Source organism: Seriola dumerili, unplaced genomic scaffold (genome assembly GCF_002260705.1).
Source record: "Seriola dumerili isolate Sdu_G_001 unplaced genomic scaffold, Sdu_1.0 BDQW01000449.1, whole genome shotgun sequence".
NCBI classification, from domain to species: domain Eukaryota; kingdom Metazoa; phylum Chordata; class Actinopteri; order Carangiformes; family Carangidae; genus Seriola; species Seriola dumerili.
In genome coordinates this window covers 4,841,352-4,868,144 of record NW_019174704.1, presented here as the reverse complement: position 1 = coordinate 4,868,144, position 26,793 = coordinate 4,841,352, and the positions used below count along the sequence as shown (strand labels likewise).

The window sequence follows — 26,793 nt, the reverse complement described above, 5'->3', positions numbered from 1 at the left end:
CATTCATCCCTCACTTCTGATTTTCAAATGCCAGGAAATTAACTGTCTGGAGTGCCAGGATATGGTTTAATACTCACTATTAGACATTGGTCATGCTTTTCTAGACATTGTGGAGTGAAAGAGAAAGCAGCATCAATCAGTTTCGAGACACTTTTATTTTCTGAAATTTCTGCGATGTGCAGTATCATCCACCCACATTCGAGCCATGCCATTGTCCGATGTCCAAGCCAAAGATACTCAAGTCTTCACCACCAGATAGACAGAAATCAATATCTGCCAGTCCCAGAGAATGGTCAGACAGGACCTCATTTTAGAGACCTGACACACGAAGATACCTTGTCAGGTCATTCTTTCGTCTCTTATCCTCTTGCTTTTAACAAACCAGTGATTTTCACAGAATAGCCACCACAGATTTTACAAAGTTAAGCCATTCTTCAGACACAATTTAAAGACTTTTACCCGTCAGATTGCTTGATCATGAGTCCAACATTTTAAATTAGTTTTTTGTTTGCTTATTTAGACCTGACTGGATGATAATGACCAAACCTTCCTGAATTAGTGCACCACTTAACTACTAATATATACTAATATATATTATATGTAGCTCACAGTCTCCTTCATCGTTGCCATCTTTCTCTTTTAATGGAAATCACCTCATTTTTAACTCTAATGATTATTGCCCATTAACATATTATATTGCATTTGGTTAAAATTCTCATTTAATCAAAATTAAATCACTTCTAAATTAAAAACGACGAATCTAAATGAAACGCTGTGTACACTGTGTATGATGAAGGTGCATGAGCAATTCCCTCTCCTTTCCATATGAATTGGTCTCTGGTGTTTTACAAAATTGCTGGCCTGATTTTGACAAAGAATTTTATGAATGACATCTTTCCACTCAAGTCGTACTTTGCTAAAATGATTGTGACCAATTAAGTGAATCTTTGGACACACGTGTCTCCTGCTTTGTTGGAGCTGTCATTTTTACATCTTTCACCTGAAATGCAATTAATCACAAGCATAACAATTTACAAAAGAACCATAAGCTTTTCACAGTAGATTTTGCTAAAAACTGCCCCAAAAAAAAACAAAACTAAACAAAAAAAACAAAAAAAACAAAAAACGTAATTGTACTAATTATTATCCCAAAGTGGGAGCTGTTATATTTCTGCAGTAATACATGTTAACTGTAGGCTTATTGTCATGACAACAAGCATATCATTTTTTTCCCACATAGCCCTATTCAGTCATTCATTTCCATTGTCTCTGTGTTCTGATGAGACTGATACAGGAATAATCTTGTTTTGTTGCTGCCAATATTGCCGTCTTGATATCTTTAATCTCAAATTAATTGAGTATACTGTGGAAAGCATATTGCTTTGGAGCAAAATATCATTGGAAAGAATATTTATGGTATATTGACTCCACTGCAATCCTGCTAATGTATCAGAAACAGGGATCAGCAGAGATTAGTGAACCCTTCAAAGCTGTTCTTGTAATTGCCTTCTAGATCCAACATTAAGGCAAGCTCAACCAGAATCAAGAAACGAAGCATGAAATAATTAGGCCAGTTCTTTCTATTTGACTTAAAATCTCTCTGTGTCTTGTCATTTATTTTCCTCACACTCTCTACATGGATCCTGTAGGTGACGATAATGGTGGATGGGATTCTCACCACCACTGGCTACACTCAGGAGGACTACACCATGCTGGGCTCTGATGATCTCTTCTACATAGGGGGCAGCCTAAACACAGCTGACCTGCCAGGCTCGCCTGTTAGCAACAACTTCATGGGCTGTCTGAAAGATGTGAGTACAGCTTGACCTCAGTCTCAGCAGAGGGCTGGAAATACTATCCTACCCTCTCTAGATAGCACTAACCCTTCCTATATGCAGAGCATGTTCTGCGTATAGAAAATCACCCCTCACATTTATATTGATTTTCTTGTTGTAGGGTGTTTGAAGGAGAAACATTTAGCTGAGAGGCTGCACGGTGCAGACCATATGCATTTATAGATTCCTGTGGGAATCCCTTCGAGAAGGTAGCACCTAACATACAGAAGAAACAGATGCATTTGCTCATGTTCATTCCTGAAACACAGTCAGTTTCAAACACTGCCTCCACCTTTTTGAAACCTTTTAAGTCTGGCCTGTACCTGTCACATTGATTATCTCGAGCAAGCAAGTTCAGATCATGTACTTAGCATTAAAATTAGTATAGGCAAAGCAGTGAATTATGGGTTAATGCCCAATTTCAGCCCGGTCTCACAAATTTTTAATGAAGTGAGCAATCTCATAAAAAGCAAGGGATGTGCTATGTGCATTAAAAGTAAGAGAAATGCTTTCCCTTGGCGAGGAAGGATTAGGAGGAGACATCACTAAAACAGGCAGTAGTTTGATGTTTTAGTGAGGTGGGAAGTAAAATCAGTAGCCGTCATGGTGGCATATGAGTGTATACATATTTTCTTGGCATCAATACCCAACTCAAACAAATGAGTTTTCTACTCTGAGACACTTGCATCAAAGGACATAAGACCGTTTAGTCCGTAAATGCTTATAAACTGTTATTAGGCTCTGCTCTTGATCCCCATTAAATCCAGCTGCACTGGATTCAGCTGGGAGTACAAAGCACCAAGGACATAACAGACACATCACTTAGAAATGGGATACACAAAATGCACAAGGCAAATAGAGTAGAAATAAAATGACTAAGCTAGTAACAGCATCAGCCGGTTGGAGCAAAGCAAACAAGCATCAGCTTCATAATGTGCAAGGGTGAGAGCTTGACAGGCAATAAAGATTGTCATATTGTCTTGATGAAAGGAGATTGATGACTTATTTGAATGTTGTTGGAGACTGTGTACTAACGTAAAAAGATTTTTTCACGTTTCAAATGTTTCCCATTGGGGCCCAATGGTGAATACGGTTTTCACTTGCCACTTTCTGCGGTCACAAAATGTATTTATAGTGGAGATCTGAAAATCTTCAGAATCTATTCTTAACAACAAGTATCCTGCGTTTCAATGTTCTGTCTCATGGTACACTAATAGAGAAAATACTGACAAATTCTTTGCATTTATGATCTTTAGTTGCGTCGGGCTCCGGGGATGGCAATGTCAGTCGGTCGGTTGGTCTGTGGTCCACCACTTTAGCCCAGACTGAAATATTTCAGCAACTATTGGATGGGTTGCCATAAAATTTGTCACTGATATTATTTGAATGACTTTTTTTTCCTCCATCATCATAATCTGTTTAAAATTTCAGTTTGTCCAGTGCTTTGGTTTATGACCAAATACCTGCAAAAAATACTGTGTTTAGTGCTTGTTGACATACAGTATCTTAGCATGCTAGCAGGTGCAACTAAGATGGTGAACCTGGCCAATGTTACCTGCTAAACATGAGCAAGTTAGCATTGCCATTGTGAGCATGTAAGCGTGTTGATGTTAGCATAGAGAAATAGTCCTCACAGTCTGCAGCGCTGTAATTTTGTCCATTAAACTCTCCAGCACACTCACATTTAAAAATTAATGTGTATATGTTATAATATTAGCTGTATTTGTTAATCAACTACATAACATCAACATCTGAATGCACTCCGGCGTTTGCTGAATGATTTTAAATGGAGAGGCTGCATAATTACTCTGCAGTGTGAATACACTGAAATGAAAATGAGATGTTATTTATGGACAGGTTTGTCCCAGCAACGCTGCCAATGCTGCAACCTCCGCTCTGTGGGCGGTGTGGCTGGTGTTGCTGCTTAGACCCACTACTACTGTGCGTAGTCACACAGATGTGCTGTAGGCATGCAAGGAGAGTATGACGGGATAAAGAGTCATGACGATGGGATGACAAACCTGAAAAGTCCTGGTGAGCAGTGGCAGAGGCAGAGCTGATCAGATGGTATCAGCCCTTCCCGAAAACCCAGAAGCCGGGTTCAAAGACAGGTCAGTCCAAGCCAGAGCTCTGAATTTGGTGATGACCTAGAGGAGCAAAACTCTCACACATACATATTAATTTTGGGAAAGACAAGTGAGAAGTACCTAAAATATTTATTGTATGAGCAGTGGATCTATTCAGGGGGATATCTGCCTTATTTTATTGAATGTAGGGAGCTTGGGCCATGACTAATCTCCCCGGACATTACATGATAATAGATGTGAGTGCTGCTGGGTAGAGGCCATCAGGTTCATCAGGTACACAAAAAATAATGACCACTTTCAGACGAATGCCGCAACTACAACAACGAGCAGGTAGAGATGAAGTTGTCTTTGAAGTCACAAGTTTATTGGTCTGCAGTATGTGTGGCCGCATGATATTCCATACCACATCATTAGGTTCCTTTACTCTAATGCTTCAAAGATCGTGCCCAATTTGGTTATGAAGAATGTGTTCACACAGCTGTTAGCAGCAGAGAAGATCTTCATTCTCTCACTGCTGTTATTCTTCACTACTTGGGCATAAAAGATATGAGGACTTTGTCAACTGACATTGGAGGAGCTTTATTCTTGTGTTTTGGGATATTCTGTAATCCTTGTCACATAAAATAGAGAACTGAATTGGTGAAATAGGATTCCACTTCCTGTATTGTCCTCTGGCTTATATAATAGCCCTGCAGAGGTCACAGCTTGCACTTCTGTAGCTATCTATGCATTTTTCTTTTTTTTTTTTTTTTAGACGTGGTGTTCCTTGTTGTAAACAATGTACATAATTGCTAATGCACTGTTCCCACTTTGTTTAAGTGACTCTCCCCCCATTTAAAAATTGCCTGTTACACTCATTTCTCGATGGTCAGTTTCACCATCTGATTTCGCTGCTTAATTAGTCACACTGAGGCAGTGTGAAGTGTGATATTGGCTCAAATTGCCTCTCAGCTCCGCTGTTAGTCCTCTGTGCAGTGTGGTGTGTCACCTCGGGCAGCGACTGGTCGCGGAGTGATGTGGCAGATAACAATGGGCTCGGGGTGACTTACCACTGATAGAAAATGAGACAAGGGTTGTCGTCTCCCGCTGTGCATATTGATGAACCCAGAATCAAAGTAGAAAATAATACAACAACAGCACAGAGAAGCCCACACAGGCATTCTATTGACATATGCTCTCAGTTTAAGCAAGGTATTGTGTATCTTTTATTGTAAGTACATATCTTTAAAAAAGCGGTTTGTATTTCACTCTGTTTCCTGCGATTGATCTAAAATATGAAATCAATAGCGAGATACGCCGAGGGAGGTCTGTACATTCACTGCTGCTTTTTTTTCTTCACCACTGTGTAGTTGTCTCTGCAACATGAGCTCTGAAATGAAAATGAGCACCTGAAAATGAAAGTTTATGCCCTCTTCATTTACCAAATTTACCTCTTTGAATAATAAAGTGTGTGTTGTGCTTGTAAAGGATGGAGTCCACCCCTCTCCCACCCACTTCCTCTGCTTGGACCTCTTTCAGTTTACTTAGTACAAACACAGATAACTGTTTGTCATTGTGTGGGTGCTCTGTCTGTGATTCCTCTGCTCTGAATTTAAGATTATCCTATTGTCGGACTCATTGTGCGCTAAGTGATTCAGCTAAATGTTTAAAATGTAAATGTTTGCATTTGCATCTAAATCTAAACGCACTTCCGAATTTCATGAGCTTTTCAGCTCTTGCTTCCTTCTTGTTTTCTCACGACAGTTGTGTAGTTAATGAATAAATTGTGCGGTAAACCTTAAAACGTCCAGATTCAGAAAACCAGGCAGATTCTCAGTTCGGGGAAGAAGAATGTCTGGTCTCACTTAAATTTAAAACAGTCAGCTTTTGAATTTGAGTACCAGTAAAATAGTTCTCTATATGGATACACAGTATGAGACAGGAACAATCTCAGTGAGATAAAATGTGGCTGATTTCTTTTTTATTAATGCATCAAGCGCTTCTACATCCGTATAATTAAAGGCGCCAGTTTATTTGACACAAGGCTGGAAATGAAACCGTCAGGACATTTTCTATCCGAGCTCTGGGTTCAGGGATGATTCACTGCGTTTTCTGCTGCATGTCCTTGTGAGTGTTGCTGTGTCATATCGATTCTAGTATGTATTAATGAGTAATATTCAACCTTTGCACTGAATCTATTGCTCTCTCTCCAGCTGACACCTCACCATGACATCTCTCTCATTTATTAGGTGGTCTACAAGAACAATGAGTTTAGACTGGAGCTGTCACGGCTGGCTGAACAGCGAGACCCTAAGATCAGTATCCATGGTGACCTGATATTCAGCTGCGAGAATGTGGAAGCCCTGGAGCCGGTCACCTTCGACACGCCATCTGCCTACTTGACATTGCCCCGGTGGAACACAAAGAAGACAGGCGCCATATCTTTTGACTTCCGCACCACAGAGCCCAGCGGCCTGTTGCTGTTCAGTCATGGCAGCCTGCAGGGAACGCAGCCCGACAGGAAACCCAGGGCCGACTTCTTCGCCATAGAGCTGCTGGATGGATTTCTCTACCTGGTCATGGATATGGGCTCCGGCAGCATCAAGATGAAAGCGAGTAACACGAGGCTCAATGATGGCGAGTGGTGCCATGTGGACTTCCAGAGGAAAGGACGCAACGGTAAGATAATGTTGTGTGTGTGTGAAAGCAGAGGGGGGGGGGGCGCTACCTTCTGCTTCTGTTACTCTGTTTCTCCTGTTTTAGCTGTGGAGTAGAAAAGGTTCCAAGCTGTGAAATTGCCATATGCCAGCATGGATACAGTCACATCAGCACAATTTTGCCTTTTTTATTCACAGCAGCGAAACATGCATGGATATTAGGTTTTAATTACAACAATAATTTAGTTGCTATAATATATGTATGACATTTTGAAATCTGTGTTAACCTATTTCACAAGTGGCCAATTATACAGTCATCCACTTCAAATTAGGAAATGTCTGCCTTATTAGTACAATCCAAATGTCTGCCTTATTAGCAGCCAAAAAAATACACACAGTGCCTTCTACTCCTTCCTTCACATTTCTATAAATAAAATTCCTTCCCAAGCAGGGTAATATGACAATGCAGATTTGTCGTTTATAATTCTTCACTTTTTCGAAGAAAGTTTTAGTTTTACTTTCTGCTTTCGTTCACGAAATCAATTCCTAAGGGCTGGCAGTGCAGTTTCTTTATCCACACTTTTTTTTTTTTTTTTTTTTTTTACAACAAGCAGACACTGCTGCCCATTTCCTCAATCTCACAGTTCGTTCTCACTTTTCACTTAGCACAACCCACACGCACCTGTCTTCATTTTCTGCAACAAAAACATTGTACAAGTCCAAGTTGACTCACTGTTAGTGCCTGCCCTACAGGCTTTATCTCTGTGAACAGCCAGAGCATCCCCTTCTCTGCTAATGAAGGCAGTGAGATCCTTGACCTAGATGGGGACATGTATCTTGGAGGTTTACCTGAGGATCGCCAAGCCCTCATGCTCCCCCCTGAGGTATGGACAGCGTCCCTCGGCCTTGGCTACGTGGGCTGTGTGAGGGATCTCTTCATTGACGGGCAGAGCCGTAACCTGTGGAGGCTGACGGAGGATCAGGGCGCCACAGGTGTGAGCAGCTTCTGCACCAGAGAGACTCACGTCAGGTGTGCCAGAGACACATGTGCCAACGGCGGACACTGCAGAGAAGGCTGGAACCGCCACATTTGTGACTGCAACGGTACTGGCTACCTAGGTCGGAGCTGTGAGAAGGGTAAGAGTTTCTGAGAGGGATGATGGTGGATGGGGAAGATAAGTGATTTTAAATTGCTGTTGCAAAGCTTTTAACACACTTTGGCCGGTATTTTATTTATCAACTCAGCTCTATAGTAGCTTTAAAGTGCCTGCACAGATGGGGGGAAAAAAAAAAAAAAATTTGATACAAAGAAAATTCATTATCATGCCTTAATGCTCAACCCTCCAAACAATAATGATTTCATTTGCAATTGCAGTGTGATCATCTACATACTGTATAATATCGATTCAAATGAGAAGCAGCTCAAAATAACCTGCCACGTCCACAAAGCAGTCCAGGTGACAACGAATGGACAATAGAAAATTCTGTTGTTTTTCATTTAAGCCATTCAAAAGTAAATTACAGGATTTTCCCACAGGATAGTGATTCATTAATGAAGTGTCAGTATCATGAGGTTGCCAGTGCTATGTGTGTGTCATTAGGAATGCTGCGCTGCTTCGGCAGTGTGATTCGGCCTGAATCACTCTGCATTTACCATGCAGATGGTTTTCTCACAGAGAGGCCAAATTACGCAGATCCATTGGCAGCTAATAGTATGAGGGATATATGAAAATCCCTCTTGTATTGCCCCATGATGGGTATAAATCCTTCAGAAATTTGATTGCCGCTGCAATCTCACCACTGTCTTCATATGCTCCAGGCTGTTTCTGCCATCTGGTGCAACTGATGAAAACTGCAATCTAAAATTATATCATGGTGTACCTGAATTAAGCTCAAACAGAATCCACGTTTCATCCTATAAATGCACGCTTTGTGTTTTTTGATTTAGTGTTGTGATATCATCCGGGGTTCATTGTCTGCTAATGCTTCATGTCCACTGAAATCCACAGAAGCCACCATGGTGAGCTATGACGGCAGCATGTATCTCAAGGTGGTGCTGCCAAGGACGCTACACACAGAGGCCGAGGATGTGTCCCTGCGCTTCATGTCCCAGAGGGCCTTTGGGTTGCTGATGGCCACCACCTCTCAGCAGTCAGCGGATACCCTTCGTTTGGAGCTGGACGGAGGCAGAGTGAAACTCACTGTGAACCTGGGTAATGCTGCTGCAGCGAATGCGAGCAGATAATGCCACTTGACCTTTCAGGACACGTCACCCAGCCCGAGTTCTCATGATATTAGTTAGTCTCAGACTCCCCCATATCCATCTTCATATACAACAACTACAGTTGCTTAAAAAATAATCCTTGTGCATGTAGCTGTAATTTTTTTTTTTTTTTTTTGCAGACATCCGGTGGTTTGTGTCAAATTTATCCCATTTAGATCTATGTAACTGGAAATTACTGAATTAAATAATGAACTACAGTTTGGTTTGTTTATATCAGGAAATGAAAAACCAGCAAAATTTTTTCCTCCTTTATTGTCATATTCTGGCCCGACCTTGCACTAATTTTTGTATTTGTTATTTCCTGATGTGAACACAGCGTCAATGTAGTTTCATTCCAAATCCAACCTAATATTAAATACAGAAAATTGTCTACTTAAAAAGAATATGACCAATTTGAACTTTTATTTACACTAATTGCTTCATTCATCATATCAGTTGGACTTTACAGAAGTATCACTTGGAGTTTAAAAGTTGCTCATTTATGGATTGGATTTAAAGAAATAGTTCGACCCTCAGGGAATACACTTATTCGCTTTCTGGCAAAGAGTTTGAAGAATTTGTCAGATTATTTCTTGGCCACACATAGTAACTTTCTGGAGTCTCCACTGGTTGCCTTCCAGTTTTAAAGGTTTACTATGGACTGGGGCTGGGCGACAAGAAAGCACAATAATTGTCACAAAAACAATTCAAAAATTAATTTAGGATAAATGTATCTGTCCTGCACTGAGTCAATCCTCAGTTGTACCAGTGTGCGATAGCCAATATGTGTAGTTTAACATGTAAAGTGTCGTTGGTGTTGCCTTTCTGAGCCGTAAATGTTATATACCATGCCAGCTGCGGGGAGCATTTGAAAAATAAAAGATTGATGATTTCGAACCAATCAATCCAAATACACCTCTTGAACTTCAAATTAAAAGGATTTTAGAGAAGCTCAGCTTATGCTCAGTGTTACTCACCAAAATGCATTAAGGTCTAAACAACATGCTGAATGCATTCCCTTTCCCTTTAATGATACTAGATATATAAAAAATTATTCATGTTGATCAATACAAAAGAATTATGTTTTAAATATTAAGATATTATGATCTTATTTTTGGCCATATTACCCCACCCTACTATGCACGTTGTCTTTATGTGGTAGCCTGTGCATCTTAACCACTTGACCACCAGTATGACACCTGACAGCACAGTTTTTATTCTTCAATTTGACTCTAAGTAGAATGGAAAAAGCTAAATTAAAAAAATATATCAAATGTTTTTACTTTGTTTCTTTGTTTTGACGATTTTGTTGTTTTTGGAAAGCTGACAGTACAGAGGCAGACACCGTATACGTGGATAGGACAGGGGGTATGACATCCATGGTTATATGCTATGCGCCATAACCATTTGGCTATCAGTGTGCCCCAAAATGTGTATTTTTATACACCAGCAGGAGAATGATCACCTGTTCCCACGGCAAAACATAAGTTACTGTACAGAACTCATCAACTGAGTGAAAGATATCAGGAATGCTGTATCTGAAATCTGAAATCAATCTTCAAAAAACATATTGAAGAAGCAAAATGTCATGAAAGAAGTACCTTTTTAAGCAACTGTAGGTGTGTGTATATTCTGCCCCCTCTCTCTATCTCTCTTCTCTCTCTCTCTATCTCTCTATCTCTCTCTCTCTCTATCTCTCTCTCTCTCTCAGTTCATCCAGTGGTCAGGTCCCATCTGACCGTCTCGGCTCTTTCAGCCCTTCAATGGCTTGTCTGCAGTTCAAGGAGAAGGCAGTCAGAGACCAGAACTGTCATTATGCTGAGATATTACCGCTTAGGCTGCTCATACCGTAGATGTGACCATTGTAGTTCCCTCCCCTCACATTTACTGGCCTGTCCAGTTTAGAGTTGCTTCACTGAGCAGAGGGTGCCAGGGATGAATGGACACACACACATACACAGACACACACAGACACACACACACACACACACACACAGACACACACACACACACACACACACACACACACACACACACACACACACACACACGCGCGCGCTCACACACACACACACCTGCAGCAGAAAGTCACTCTGGTCTCTGGCTGTCTGTATCCACTGCTCTGTGATGGTTGACAGCTTGAGAGCACTCCTCAGCCACATGACTTACACCAATATATTCATGTCCAGTTGGCTAAATTGGTTTCATTATTCAAAACATGGAAGTGATAAGTGTGTCGATTCATTTTGAGAACAAACATTTGAATATTGCAGATGGATTTCAAAGATGTTATCTGTTGCAGACATGAGAAAATGTTAGCAGTGCATCACATTTGTGCTGTTGTCATTTCTTTCCTGGTGTAAGGTTCATTGTGGCTGCAGGTTGTGCAAATCGCCTTTTTCCTCTGTATTTAACATGGAAAATATATTATTGTCAGGCCTGCAGAACCAGCAGGAGACTGCATCATTTCATTTAACAGTAGTTGGAGTTTAAGAGTGAAGATCAAGGTTTGGACTTTTGAGTAGAGGTTCATCGGTGCAGGAGGTTAAAATTTCCAAATCAATCCAATTTATTAACTTAAACAGTCATGAAGTTTTCAGTAGATTTCAGTGAAAATAGCCAATCACATAATGTTTGCATCACCTATGGAGGCTATCCTAAACACAATATTGCAATATGACACACTTATAAATAGAATATGGCAGGAGACAATCTGTCTCAACAAAAAAAGATCTGTCAGGAAACTGGTCACTTATTGCAAATTGTGCATAATTCCAGGAATTGCCAATCCTTAAGTGCTATTGTTCAGTGGTCACTCACACCTGCTCCTTGCAGTGAAATCATTGTGCTGCTTTGGTTGATAAGCTTTAAGATTTTTTTTTAATTCTATTTCAAATGTTAAAATTTTCATTATTAGCGACGCTCAGATCTAGAAGAAGTTTCATTTTTCATTTTGCTTCAGACAAGTTTCCCCAGCACAGCAGTGCATGTTTGCTAAATCACCCTCTAAGCGCACACCAATAAAACAAAATCAGTCGTGGCATCCGAAACAGTCAAATTGCCAATGCCGAATGTTAGCAGCCGATACCAATGCTAAAAATAATACTGGTGCACCTCTACTTTTATGGTCAATAAAGCTCTTATTGATCCCAACTTTGATCTGGTCTATTGTCCTTCCAGCAGTGCCAGACACATGCTGAGGTTTTCCTTTCACTCAGTGTTCCTTTTTCTAATGTTATGTACACTACAGGGAGGAAAGTGGCGGTTTAGACTCTCAATGCTGTCCCCGGATGGTGGGCTCTGAAAAGCACTGAACTGTCTGCAGAATGTACCTTGAAGGATGTGAAATATTCTCCTCTTTTGTGCTGTTCTTTTTTTTTTTCTTTTAATCTCACCATCTCACTCTCTCTCTCACCAGATTGTATCAGGATAGACTGTAATCTCAGTAAGTGTCTCCTATGATTATTTACTGTAACATGATTTAGAGTACATGCACTGTGGTATAATCATATGCCTCTTCCTCTATTCCCTCATGAAACAGAGCATAATTCATTTATTCTGCCCCACAATTCTCCTTGTTTACTGATGCTGGTATCCTGCTCATATGCACCATTACAAAGATAAGAATAAGAATGAGACTCCACTGTGGCAAACAGTATGGTTGAACAGAATTGCATCCTTCTGCTCTGCGTTCATGAAATGCACGTTTTAGTAACAGTTTAAATTAGACGTTGGCCCATTATAGCAATGTAATAATGTTCTAATCAAATGTGGCAAAATTTGTCATGCAGTAGTCTGCTGTTGTGCTGCCAATAAGTCTATCATTAATTTGCCTGTGACTAACATAGCTTGTTAATTGGGTAGAGTTCAAGTACAATCGGCAATTATCAGTATGGAGAGAAGCAGTGCTCGGTCTCAGTTCAGAGAAAAGGCTGTTGATTTTGTTACTCACACTGCGGTGGCAGGACTGTTATTCACGTTTAGCCTGATATCGGATCAATAGATGAGCATGAGACAAGGCTGTCAGCCATCAAAGAGACCTAAATGTTGAAACATTTGTGAGAGAGTACAATCTGTTGCAGCCAATTCTTCCTGTTTTCAGAGGGAATCTGGGATATAATATATTCTCTTTAAGCAAATTAAATCATCAGACGTCAGTTTTTCATGAGAAATCTTTGACCACAGAAAGTGTCTGACTCGAGCTACTCATCATACATCAACACTTGTTATCTTGCTTTTTGATACAGCACCATTTTCAGTGCGAAAGGCATCCTAGACCCGAATTTAAAATTCAGATTGAATGAGCTGTGTAAATGTATAAAATGTCTAAAATCTTTCAACATGAAAAATGACTTAATCCAAACACTCAGACTGAAAAACACGACAACAAATTCAAGAGCATTTATCAAATACATTTCCACAAACCACGGGGGGGGGGTTCAATGAGCGAACATAATTCCATTGATTAAAAAGCAGATCTTCCTCTGTATTAACAGAACCGATTCTGTGGTATATCCTATACTCTTGTGAAATGGAGCGGTACTTTATGTTGCGGCGTGATGATGTTGGAATTTATGATGTAGATTGTTGTTCTCACCTGATAATGAGAGACAGGCAATTTAAGTTTCTGTTCAGACTGGAGCGAAAAATAGATAAAAGCTATTGCCATTGGAGAGGTGAACGTCTCTCTGATACAGATCATCCAATACAGAAGAGGCTTATGAATGCTTATAAACGTTATCACTATAATTGAGTGCTGGCTGAAAGCTTGTTTCCACCCTTCTTGTATAAATAATTCCTGGCTTCTGTAAAATAAAACTGTTAATTTTCCATTTTCAGTGATTTATAGAGATGCCTGAATATTAGTTATTACATCTGTTTATGATCAACTGAGATGAACATCGGTTTATGTACTCTCAAACACATTTTGATATTACTCGTGTGCAATGAAAAAATTAATATCCCACAGTCAGCCATTTTGTCTCATGTTAATCTATTGATCTGAGGTTCAGATTTAAAGGCCATACAGCAAAAAGGGACACTTTAACTGTTACAGCAGATTTGCGACACATGGCTGAGCCTAAGCAACATCTGTTATACTGAATGGGGGGGGGGGCTCTGGCTCAGGTGTTAGAGCGTGTTGTCCACTGACAGCAAGGTTGGTGGTTCAATCCCCAGCTCGGTCTGTGCACATGCCGAGGTGTCCTTGGGCAAGAAACTGAACCCCAAGCTGCTTCACTTAAAGCGTCAAACAAATGAGTACAATCTAAATGCAGTGTAAACGAATGGATTACAATGTTTCAATCTGATTAAGGTGAGTAGTGTGTGTGTGTGTGTGTGTGTGTGTGTGTGTGTGTGTGTGTACAGTTGAGAGGTGAGATGTGCAAGTACTGTCTCTGTAAACCACTTCAGTAACCCACCACAGGAGAGCAATTTTCAGCCATTTTTAAATGGTCCATTGCGCTCGTTAGAAAGTAAAATATTCAGCTAAATAATTATGCAAATACCAACAACAAGAAATATATTGAACATTGCTTATTTACAGAAAGGCCGTATGTCCTTTATCTCCTCAGATATCTGCACAACACATTGCCTTCTCTACCACAAGATGGCATTGTACCATCATGCACTGTGCACAGAAAATGTGTACAGTATGTGCACTTGTCTATGTGTCAAAATTAATCATCCTCCTGATCAATTATACTATGTATATATGCTACACCAGTGACCTCTGAAGAGCTTAAGACTGCAGATGTGATGATAGATGGCTTGTTAATGGATTTTATGGTTGATGATAGAAAATCGAGCCAAATTTTAAATTGCAGAATTATCTGCCTAAATGATTTAGGCAATCACCGTTTAGTGAGCGCTATCATTGGGGAGAATTGCGGTTTGCACCGCGGACTCATTGTAAATTTCAGGATTAGCCTACAACCTGATTACAGGATCAAGAATTCAGATTTCTCAGGTGAGGTGTTCCTGCGAGTGTAGCTGCTTTCTGAAGGACTCAAAGAGACAGCCCATCTGCAGCAGTTGCTTGGAAGCTGTCCACAACTGGATCCACCGTGGGAGGGTAATAGCTGTAAGAACAAATGTTGCTGCAGTGCTCTTGAGTAATTCTCTGGAATCGGGGGAATAATAGTACACTGCACACTTCTGAAATGAGGCATTTGTTCTGCAAAATTACAGAATTACCATAACATGCTTTGATTAACGCGCACATCCTGCATTCAAAGTCTCAGCTCACCCATAATGCTGACCTGTGTAACCGCACTATGCCTTTGAAGTTATCCTTGTTTGAAAATATTAATCGAATTCAATTTTAACTGAGGATCAAACTGGAGAAAATAGACCCTTTACATGTGCGCCTCGCTCTCGAGCCTCTGGAAGCTGAGCTTGTGAAGCAAAGGTACTTAGAATGGAGCCCACATTTCAAAGGGTTTACAGTCAGATGTCTGTGTGAATACATATTATATTCCACCATTTTACCAGCCTCTGCAGTGTTAGAGATAGAACACTATGCCAATATGAACACAGTGCAGTGGGTGCAGTCAGTTTTACCTCATGTGCTTCATTTATATTTACTCTCCAGAGACACGATGACCCCCACTTTTAAATTAAATACTAGTCCAACTATTAAATGTACAAATTAAATGTTTCAATTAAAAGAATAGCCCAACAATTTAGCCCTGCATTGTCATAACATTGTTGAACTCACAATGTAGTTGTTTTTTTTTTTTTAAATGATTGAAATCAATGCCTCAAAAATCAATCAATTCCTCACATTCTTCCCACATTACCCACAATGCAACTCAACAGCTGGCCGTGAAGTCGGAGATATACTAGTAGCAGCTAATGTAGCCTTGAGCCTCTGTCTACAGAGGTTCAGTGACTCACTTCTTTCTAATGCCACACCCCCTGAATTTCTTTTTTCATTTTCAGACTTGTAGCCCCCCCCCCCCCACACACACACACACACACACACACACACACACACACAAGGCTTTATACAACTTTTTTTTTTTTCTACATATGCCGTAGTTCTCCACAAGACCTGTAAACAGAGTTTGATGTCTTAAAAATGCCGCAGTTCCCTTTTAATGAGCATCCTGAGTACTTAAGGGATATATGTTTAAATATAATATATACGACAAAACACAAGAACACCCTTCACTTTCCTCACAAGAGCTTTTTCTATGTTGGTAGCTTATTAGGAAGTTTGGCTTTTAGACGCTGGCATTAGACAGCGGGGAAGCTCCCCTGTACGAAGCACAGATAAGATGAACAGTCCCTACTATTGCAGCATCCCACGATCTCCTCTTTCATTAGAGCAAACCTCGCCTGTGCCTGTTTTCATGATGGAGATTTAAAAGGAAAACATTAGGTTTTTTTTATTTATTTATTTATTTTTTTTTATTCTGGACATGATACCAGCGAGAGGCTTGTTTCTCATTATCCAAGTAAATCCATCAAATATAGAGGGAGCAGGATTTGATGGGATTGATCTGTCTGGCGTTGCATAGTCGATATTCAGCAGGTGGATGGGGGTATCATGCGGTGCCCTGTAAAGACACTTGATATGCAGACCTGGACAAAGTCTCCAGTCGCAGTATTATTTCCCCGAGGATGAAACAGTGATGTGCTCGGAAACCCGTTGATGTTTTCCATTTATTGCCCTCTGTACGTCCCCTGTAATTCTCCTGCACCCTGAGCTCAATTAGACAGACAAACCCCTAAAGGCGCAGTCAGCTTAGGCATGGCCAATTAGTTTCCCAAGCGATGTCAGAACTCCTTTGAACTGCCGTGTCGGCCTGTTGCATAGGCACTGATTCGGGATGACGGTGCTGCAGTGGCAAGCTTCTGCACTGTGACCTATTTTGAAACCAGCGAAAAGGCAGAGGATAGTGCAGAAATGCTGAAACTTAAAGCTGCGCGTTTGAGCCGAGCCTTTAGATAATACCTAACATAATTCCTCAGCAGACATCAATCAAATGCCACTATAAAGAGCAGAATGCGTCATGGTATTTCAGTCCAGAATTCATTTTACATATTTGGTCTCTGAGAACAGGAGCTACTACTGTCATTTATTTCTCTCATTTCTCCTTTAAGTGTGTATTTGGTGAATGCAAATTGTTGGCTGCAGGTAAATGTCGAGCGCTGTATGTGTGTGTGAGTGAATCTGAAAGCAAATTAATGTAGCCACCCTGAGGAGAGAGTGCTTCTCATGTTGAGAGCTCCGTGTGGAAAAAGTATACTGAGCTGATTTGGTATGATTATCACTTGATGCTTTTTTTCTCTTAGGCAAGGGACCTGAGATACTCCTGGTAGGTGAGAAGCTGAATGACAATGAGTGGCATACAGTTAAGGTGGTGCGGCGTGGGAAGAACTTGCAACTCTCTGTGGACAATGTGACCGTGGAAGGTACATGAGGGCTGAAGGAGCTGTAGTAGCAAAGGGACAGATATTGAGAGGTATTTGCAATTCAAGCTGCGTGTTTTTCCTCCGCAGGCCTGATGACGGGCGCCCACACCCGCCTGGAGTTCAACAACATTGAGACGGGGATCATGACAGAGCGGCGTTTCATCTCTGTGATGCCTTCCAACTTCATCGGCCATTTGCAATCTCTCTCCTTCAATGGGATGCTGTATCTGGACCAGTGCAAGAACGGAGACATCTCGTACTGCGAGCTCAATGCTCGATTTGGCATGAGGCACATTGTGGCCAATCCTGTAACTTTTATAACTCAAGCCAGCTACTTGGCCTTCTCTACTTTACAGGCCTACGCCTCCATGCACCTTTTTTTCCAGTTCAAGACCACCAGTACCGACGGCCTGATACTTTACAACTCTGGGGATGGGAGTGACTTCATCGTGGTGGAGCTGGTAAAAGGGTAAGTGCTGGGGTGTTAGTTCATACTGTGTATTTAGGCCTGGGCTGCAGGAAGAGAGAGGAAGCTATTTGGAAAGAGAACAAACTATTTATACCTTATTTTGTACTTGTATAGCCTTTTTTTTAAGTGCAAAAATATTTGTGTTTAAAAACTCAAGCCAAATGAATGGGAGCTTTTATGTTTTTTGCCTCAAAATTACCTTATCATGATTCACATCTTTAATCCATCAGCCTGAAGCGCTGAGTAGAGACACTAAATAGCTTTAAAAACATTTGCTCATCATAAATTATTTTGTTAAAGGGAGAGAAGCAGAGAGTTGAAGCACGAGTGCAAAAACAATAGCTGCTGTTACCAGTGAACGAGTGTCATTCTCACACTCAGACCTACTCAAGCACATTTGGCAACTTGACTCAGTCACAAATGTTTTATTCATGTAAAAACAAAAAATTTTACAGAGAGAATAGCATAAAAAATTTGTCAAAACAGAGCAAGCAAAGCAAGAATCGTAGCGTCCCACTGTCAAACCCTGCACAGACACTCCACCAGTAATTAGGCAGCAGCAGCAGGCCTTGTTCAGCTCCGGAGCCTGCAGCTGAAGCTCTCACAGACAACACAGATGAAAAAAATGGCTTCCAACACTCCTGTCAGAGTTTTCTGGCTGCTCAGTATTATCTGTGAAGTGTAGCAGCTTTGTCATGGATGTTGCTTAACTTTGATTCAGAGACGATTTAGTTTTTGACAGTGCACGCTCAGTGTCTGCTGATCAAATTTAATATCGTGGTGCTATGCCTAAAGCCTTACCGTGGGTATTTACACTGATTCACTGTTTATTTATTTGAACAACAACAAAGCACTTGAAAATCTCTGACTTTGTACTGTCTCCGTGGTAATATCATGAAACAAGACTGGCAGACACCAGTGCACAGCTGCACCACCATGCATGTCATCAGAATCATTTGAAAGATACTGTAAACACATGACAACCCCACACATCTTCACACAATGGGTTTGAATTATTTAATCACCTAAACCTTGTGATTCCACTTTGTAAATGTCTCATGTGGAAAGTAAATACTAGGTAAAAAAAAATTACTGAGCGTGTACATCTGCGTTGTCCTGTCCCGCAGGTACATTCATTATGTTTTTGACTTGGGAAACGGGCCGTCACTAATGAAGGGAAACTCTGACAAACCCCTCAACGACAACCAGTGGCACAACGTGGTGATCTCCCGCGACAACAACAATATGCACATCCTTAAGATTGATTCCCGCACTGTCACCCAACACACCAATGGAGCCCGCAACCTGGATTTAAAAGGTATCTGATCTGCTCAATCAAAAGTATTTTACCAGAAGTGACAGTGACTACTTGCTGTGTTGTTGAGATTTGCTTTCCTATTTTTGTTTTTTCTCAGTAGCTGTAACAGATTACAATTACATTTGTTTTGTAATTTAATTATGTAATTCTGTTACGAGTGACTAATTACTCCCCAACACTGATGAGGAGTACAGAATAGTGGAAACACCTCTTAATGTAATGCAGTCTGCTACAACACCACTATTAACAAAGACGTCAGTGCTAAAACACATCATTAAAATAACACTTCTCTGACAATAAAGTAATAAAGTGGCCACTGAGGGTAAATGCTCATATTTGCATAATATTGACTGTATTCATTTAGAACATGCACCAACATGAACTTCTGATGGGGAAGTTATTTTTTCTAAACCAACTCCTGTTCCTTACAGGGGAGCTGTACATTGGAGGTCTAGGGAAGAGCATGTACAGCAGCCTGCCCAGATTAATAGCATCCCGGGAAGGATACAAGGGCTGTCTAGCATCTGTGGACTTGAACGGAAGACTCCCTGACCTGCTGGCAGATGCCCTCTACAAGGTGGGAGACGTGGAGCGCGGCTGTGGAGGTGAGGAAATATGAAACACCTGCGTATCATTCCTACAGTCAGATTTCCTACTGTCAGGTTAGAGATGAAGAGTCGCTGCTCACTAAAAAGTAATTACACCATATTCGTTATGCTATTAAACAGCTTTTTTTGAATACTCTAACACGATTGGCCACTGAACACAATTTGTGGTTTTATTAGTTCTGATTATACACACGAACATGTAATAATATGACTCTGCAGTCAAGAAATCCAGCTGCTTTTGTTGAGTTCTAATCAAACAAGAAAAATCTCAATAGAGCACAGCGTTCTGCCAAGGCTTAATCATCTCCCCAGGTAGCCATTACTTTAACAAGAAACATTGCACTGATTATGACAGAATTGTTACATAAGTGTACCCAAAGTTTAGCCTGAGGGTGACACTTTGGTAAAGGTCATGGAGTCTCCCAAATCAAAAGGCGTCTTCCCCTTTTTAACATGAACGAGCAAAGTCGTTTTTACGGCAGTATGACTTATCGGTGAGGAGATGATCGGTGATTATTAGGAAATGATTGTGGTCTCCAAAATGAATAGAATATTCTTATTGCTTTTGAGCGTGTTAATTTGTGTGTATTTATTTAACCTTTATTTTACTAGTCAAGACTTTTATGACAAGTTCTTATTTACAGTGACAACATTGGCAGTGATTGCTAATCAGCCAATCTGACTTATTGTGAGACTAAAATATATGTATAAGAGTGATAAAATCTCATTGCATATATATTTTCTCTGAAAACATTAACATCTTTAGTCACCATTGCGTTCACTATTCCATTTGGATGGTAGTGAAGATTAATGATTATGAAATGGAGAGAAGGCACCTGGTACATCCGCTGTCAACACTCTGCAGGTCCCAGCACCACCTGCACAGAGGACTCCTGCCAACACCAAGGAGTGTGTCTGCAGCTGTGGGAGGGCTTCTCCTGTGACTGCACCATGACCACCTACGGGGGGCCGTTCTGCAGTGACCGTAAGTACAGATGTGTTACGCCTGAATGGGTGGAATGGTGGGGAAAGTCGACTTGTTTTAACTCGTTTTTAACCGTTTTTAATCAAATACTGGTCACCACAAGGTAAAGGATGATAATGATCAGATCCCATTATTGAGTAAGCGATCACCAATTGAAAAATATCTATAAAATATCAATTCCCTTAAATAGAACATTCAGTGAGACTCGTTGTGTTGGTTTTAAGGATGTAACGATGCGTCATGACAGATGTCTTTCCAGATTACATTAAAATTGTGGCCTTTCAGAGCCACTAACAGTGGGCGTCAGGGCGGCCTGGTGGTAACTGGTTGGCCAGTCTGTCTGTTGAGGGAAACGCAAAACCCAAAATTTGACCTGCTCAAGAAAAGACAAAGAGAAAGAGCCTTGCAACAATAATAATAATAATAATAATAATAATAATAATAATAATGAAATCTCAACTTGTGACCTTTCTTACAAAGAGTAGATTTTTTTCCTCTTGGATACTTCCTTTGAAGGATTTTAGAGCTCCAAAGAAGTGACAGTATGTGGTATTTCACAAACAAAATCTGTAGTCATCTGTTGGCTTAACGTGTTTTGATTGTTTTTGCTTAAACAAGCTGCAAACCTTCAACATCAATCTGCTCTTACAACTACACAACCACTCAAAAGTGACACAACTGAGACAACAGTCAGAGGACAGATGATATTCACTGTGATTGATTGCTCATTTTAATACTATATGCAAATGAATTGAAACAATTTGCTGCCTCAAAGGTAGAAGACTCTTTGGAAAATACAGAAAACAGTAATGCAAAATGATTTGTAGTCATTGGGTAAAGCATTTAAAAACACTGCAAAAATAGTCCTTGTTGAAAATAAGGCTTTTCTATTCCAGCAACCATAATTTTCACAGTTTGGGTGACACTGTTACTCTCTGTTTATTCCTTAAAATTATCTTACACTCAAAAAGAAGGAACGTGAAGAGAAACATGTCTCTATTTCTTGGCCTTACATTTTCAAACACTGAAATTAACTATTTAATAGATGCATTTGAATACATGGTGATGTACTGTATTACTAACTGGAGGGAGGGATTGCACACTAATTGCACATGACACGTTGATAGCACCACATTTCAAAACCTCTTGTCTGACTGCTGCTTCCACTGTAAAGAGCCCTCTATGTCCAAAATAATAGACCCCAACTTTTACCAGAAGCTTTTCATACTTATAATGGCAAGAGATTAACATTAAGCTTATTGGTCTGGTGGTCATGGCAAGTTAAGCTTCATTTGCGGCAGAGTCATTTAGAATAACTGCATGAATTGTGCCTTTGTGGTAATCATTATTGAAATGTGCCGTTTTGCAGTATTGTTTTAAAAGAGGAAAGGACGTTACACTCTTACACTCTGTTATGATAATAACAGGAAGAAAGTCATGTATACAGGAAGAAGATATACTGTACAGTATAAGCGTTCTCATCATTGATGATGACCTACAGAATCCAGGAAGTAAAGACACTAAATAAAATACTCTCTGGAGTAGATGTACAACACTCACTTACTAACAGTTATCTACTTATCCTGATATCAAAAAGCTGCTTTCCTCCACCATTTGCTTGCTGTCATTGTTACAGACTTACACAATCAGCTTGCTGCTGTAGTTTATTGATTTAACCTGCAAATCAATAGTTTGTCCTCTATACTGCACATCCTGCACTGTCAAGGTTGTCAAGCTGCTCTCTACGTGACCAAGAGGGCAATCATAGTGGATGGACAGGAGAACTGCCCGAGCTTGCACTTCTGTCTTTCTATTCATATGTTACTAATAAAGTTACTAACTTTAGCTGCATTTCAGAAAGGAAAGAATGCAATTCAGTCTGTGAAAAACTTAGCATTGGGACTGTAAAATTACAAATCAACATGTTGGTCTTTATTATTGTTCCAGTGCAACACATTGGATCTTCATCATATAAAAGGGTAATTTGTGGAGGCAAGTATAAAGAAAAGAAAAGAAACGAAAGGAAAAGAAAAAAAAGCAATTCCTTTTTTAGCTTTTTCCTATGACTGGATGACTTGTATTGAGTGTATTGACTTTTTCTTCACTTCAGTATCTCTTAAAATTGACTTTTCCTGTTCACCTGTTTTATCACTAATAGTGAGCTTTTTTTTTTTTTTTTTTTTTTGATGCTCTTCGTGGCTATTTCCACTGTTGTTGTCGGCTGTGAAAGCAAAAAAAAAACATGTTGATCTTTATTAAGCTTGATAAAGATTCCCGTTGAGATTATACATGTTGGTATACAGTTGTTCAACCCCAATTATGCATTCAAAGGCCACATCATATAAACACTTCCCAGCATCTAATGGAAACCATCTTGGAATTTCCCTTTGAATTTTTATATTTTCTCTAACTGCAGACAGTCTGATGCACATCACATCATCTGAGAGAGAATTTTCAAATGGCTGCCTAAGGCTAAACCTTCCCAACACAAGTGCTTCAGATATAAATGTATTTACAGCAATATTTGGTTGGGCTTTTTGAGGGATATTGAATAGGCTACAGACCTTGTCGGTTTCAGTGACGCATCAGTATTGGCTTAGTCAATATGCCTATATGTATTAAATACCAAATGGACAGGAGCTGCCATCAGTAAATATTTAAAATCTTTTATTTTTTTTACCCTCAAAAATTCTCTGTGTTCACTCTCTATTTCCTCCTGACATTTATTCCTGTAATTGTAAAAGGCCGTGAAAGTCACACACGCTTTCACGTCAAGGACCTTGGCCCCGATCCGAGAACACTTGACCCAGTCCAGTTCATTTGATTAATGTCAACACCGTTCACCGCACGGTTTGTTGATCCTTGTACAGGGCCACTTGAAAAGTTGATCTGGAGTACAGTTCACGTGCGCTCGGGCGCAGTTCGCATCAGGTGTGAAAACTACTGTAGCAAGTGTACTCTTCTTCAACTTTGCGTTTCGGAAGCCAACTTGGTGCGTACCGCCACCTACTGTAACGGGAGTGTGTAGATATGCAGGGGTACTCGCGTATGGAATAACGTTACTAAAATGAGAGCCGGGCGGCAGCGGAGTGGAGGGGGAGAGCATTCGTACTCTGCACGGTGCGAGGTGACTGTACCTAATATTAAAACGCCTTAAGATTACAGGGCCGCACTAAACCAGTGCTTTAAAACAGCGTGATTGCCACCTGTGCAGTTACAGGGGGAACCAAAGGATATATTCATGCATTTACAAGGCTATTATTGAACAACTGACAACAAAAATTACATTTTCAAGAAAAATACAAGTCATTGGAGCGTTTTGAGTTTTCATCTAGTTGTGTTCAGGGAGGACTCTCAATCATGGTAAATGGCATGGCTGGCCAACATCAAAGGTCACACCAATACATCAGTCCAACTCAGAGGAAATAATGGGTCTCATGCTTCACATTGAGCCATCATCAAATGGAAAACATTTGACAATAATGTGAATACATAAACAAATAAGTGGGCAGGACAAGGGGTTTGTAACCATCGATATTAGCTGGTAAAGCCTGTCTCATCCATGCCACAATCTGCTGCTTTGTTTATCTCGCCAGCACAAAAGCCTCACAAATAATCCACCCCTCCCACCTTTGTCTTCTTCCACATCTGTGTATCACTCCAGAAGGCGCATACCCCCAGAAACCAGCATTAAAAAGAAAGGGGAGTGGAGTGCTTAACTGATTTTGGACCGTCAGACTATCGTTCAAAAGTGTGGTGTGTGGAAGAAGCTTCTTAAAAAACGAACATCCCTTACTTGGTTTGTGCATCAGTGCATTTATAATTATATGCAGAAAGCAATTTACCAAGTATGCTATACAGACATCTGTGCTAATTACCTCTAGGTCATTTTTTCACCACTAAAGTCACTGAGATATATAATGATGTTCCAAGTTCCTTTTTCAGCGCGTCTTCCTGTAAACATATGGAGAGTGTAATTATTGGTTAACCTCTGCAGTTATAGATGATGGTTTTAGTACATTTATTACCAGCTTGTGTTTGTTTGTGTGTGTCTCTGTATGTGCCTGCAAATGTGCATTTAGTGTATCTGTATAACTATGTATATATTTTGAACGAGTGCCAATTTAAAGCAAAAACCGTTACTGTTCATTTACATTTTCACATTTCACTTGAATACTGTTTATCCCATTAAAAAAAAAAACAAAAAAAAAACAAAAAACAACCATTGTGACAAATGCAAAAGGTATGATGGGCGACCAGTGATTTTAGCCAAATGAAACCGTTCTTCCGTCTTCTCTAATCATGATATGTTCTGTGTCCTCCCACGCCCCCCCCCCCAACCATGTGAGCCCACATTCAATATGCACCCCGCACATTTGACAAACACATGACGTTCCACCTGACATGGCTTTACGTAACCACAGTGCCAGCAGTGTTCAGCTATCTGCACAGTGCAACCCACCTTGGCCATAAATTTGTAAGTCTACGTTTCCTTTGAATTGTTTAATTCCCATGGAAGAAAGGCAGACTTGAGCCTGTAGCCCCCAGGCGCGCAGGCAAGGTACAGTAACATTGCACAGACAACAGCTGTCTTCCTTTCCTATTTCATATGCCAGTTAGCAAGCACTGCATCTAGCCTTAATTTTATTTGTGTCAAAGCTATAATGGTTTTCCATTTCCTCAAAAGAGCTGGCTGAGGTTTGAATTACCCAGCAGAAGTTGTAATTATCAAAGGATTCTAACTGTAGGACATAGAGGCTTTATGTGAATCTGAATGTAGAGTATAGATGTCAGATGAAGCAAACTGTGAGTTAGATTTCTACACTCAATTTCAAATATGAGAAAACTTTTAAAAGTAATATAATGGTTTAATTGTTGTTATTTTTGGGAACGTTTGTGTAGAGCTGTATGTACAACACGTGTATGTGTACAGTGTGGAAAATTGGGAATGTACTCTGTTGTACTATAAAGTATGACAAAAGTAGTATGAGAAGTGCTCAATCCAATCCCTATTGCCTTTGACCTTCATATCAGGTGGAGTCATTCATGATTATGACTGTGTCCCAAAGGCCACAAGGATAATCCAGGATAGAGGTTCAGACTTAATCTCGTGCCCCGGGACCGAGGCTCAAGAAAACATATTGCTGTTCATAACATGGTGACCTACCCGAAATAGACTTGTGAGACACTTCTGAGTCCGAACCATATAAAGTAAATGGTCTGGACTGGAGAAGCTTGGATCAGGCAGATATGTCCTCAAGAGACTTGCTCTCTGAACCATTTGTAATGTATAATCAATATACAGACATGTAATACAAGGTATAACAAACTATAACGTATATAATGAAGCAGATATAGGTATTTGTATAATTATATTTGTTAACAAATGTAACTTCTATATAAGGAGCAGCTATAGAAACAAATAATGAATGACAATAAAGTAACACACAGTTGTAATGATATAAAGTATGACCTCATATTGGTGAGGGGAGAGGTTCGAACTGTTAACAAATCCTGTATATTGATAAACACTTAAAGATGTCCTTATGTTTGCTTACAGCTACATTATAGCTTGTTACAAACCATTTATTATGTTTTCATATACTGATTATAAATGATAAATGGCTGGACTTGAATTGAAATGTTACCAAAGTACAGTATGGCAATATAGCATCTTAAAATTAACACGACCTCTTTGCCTTGCCTCTTTGCCTGTGTGCATTTTATGAGATGTTACTCATTTTGAGACCGACAGATTCAACAGATTGAAGTTTGAACAAGCATTGCTCTTATGTACATGTTAGTTGTGTAAACAGACTGCTTCATACCCTTGTTGTCTTAAATCCCTTAGATGCAACTGACTTTGCAGACTTAATGTAGACAGATGAAAGGATATATATGTATATATATATATATATATTTCACATCAATTTAACTGTTTCTGATAAAGAGTTGTTACCATTAAAGGTGCAATATGTGAGTTTTCTCTGCCACCGATCGTGGCCTCTTGTGGGTGGTGGCGGTGATAGTGATGGCCGCTTGCCAAGAGGTTCAGCCATCGTTGCGTTTACAAGGCAAGAGGTTAGAATACGCCCGGGCTACTTCTCCATCCTCTCATGCTGAACTGAGGGCAGACTGGATGTTACAGTGACTCACTAACTAAAGTAGTAT

At 40.1% G+C, this 26,793-nt stretch overlaps 1 protein-coding gene across 1 annotated transcript in view; it reads left to right on the top strand.

Annotated features, from left to right (window-relative positions):
- Nucleotides 1–26,793, top strand: part of LOC111234540 (neurexin-2-like) — an 89,446-nt gene that overhangs the window by 16,760 nt on the left and 45,893 nt on the right. The window contains exons 5-14 of the mRNA XM_022762686.1: nt 1,650–1,811; nt 6,151–6,580; nt 7,312–7,695; nt 8,568–8,771; nt 12,240–12,266; nt 17,123–17,242; nt 17,330–17,711; nt 18,839–19,029; nt 19,461–19,634; nt 20,503–20,622. Of these exons, the coding sequence (XP_022618407.1) occupies nt 1,650–1,811; nt 6,151–6,580; nt 7,312–7,695; nt 8,568–8,771; nt 12,240–12,266; nt 17,123–17,242; nt 17,330–17,711; nt 18,839–19,029; nt 19,461–19,634; nt 20,503–20,622 (2,194 nt within the window). The remainder of the gene's footprint in view (nt 1–1,649; nt 1,812–6,150; nt 6,581–7,311; nt 7,696–8,567; nt 8,772–12,239; nt 12,267–17,122; nt 17,243–17,329; nt 17,712–18,838; nt 19,030–19,460; nt 19,635–20,502; nt 20,623–26,793) is intronic.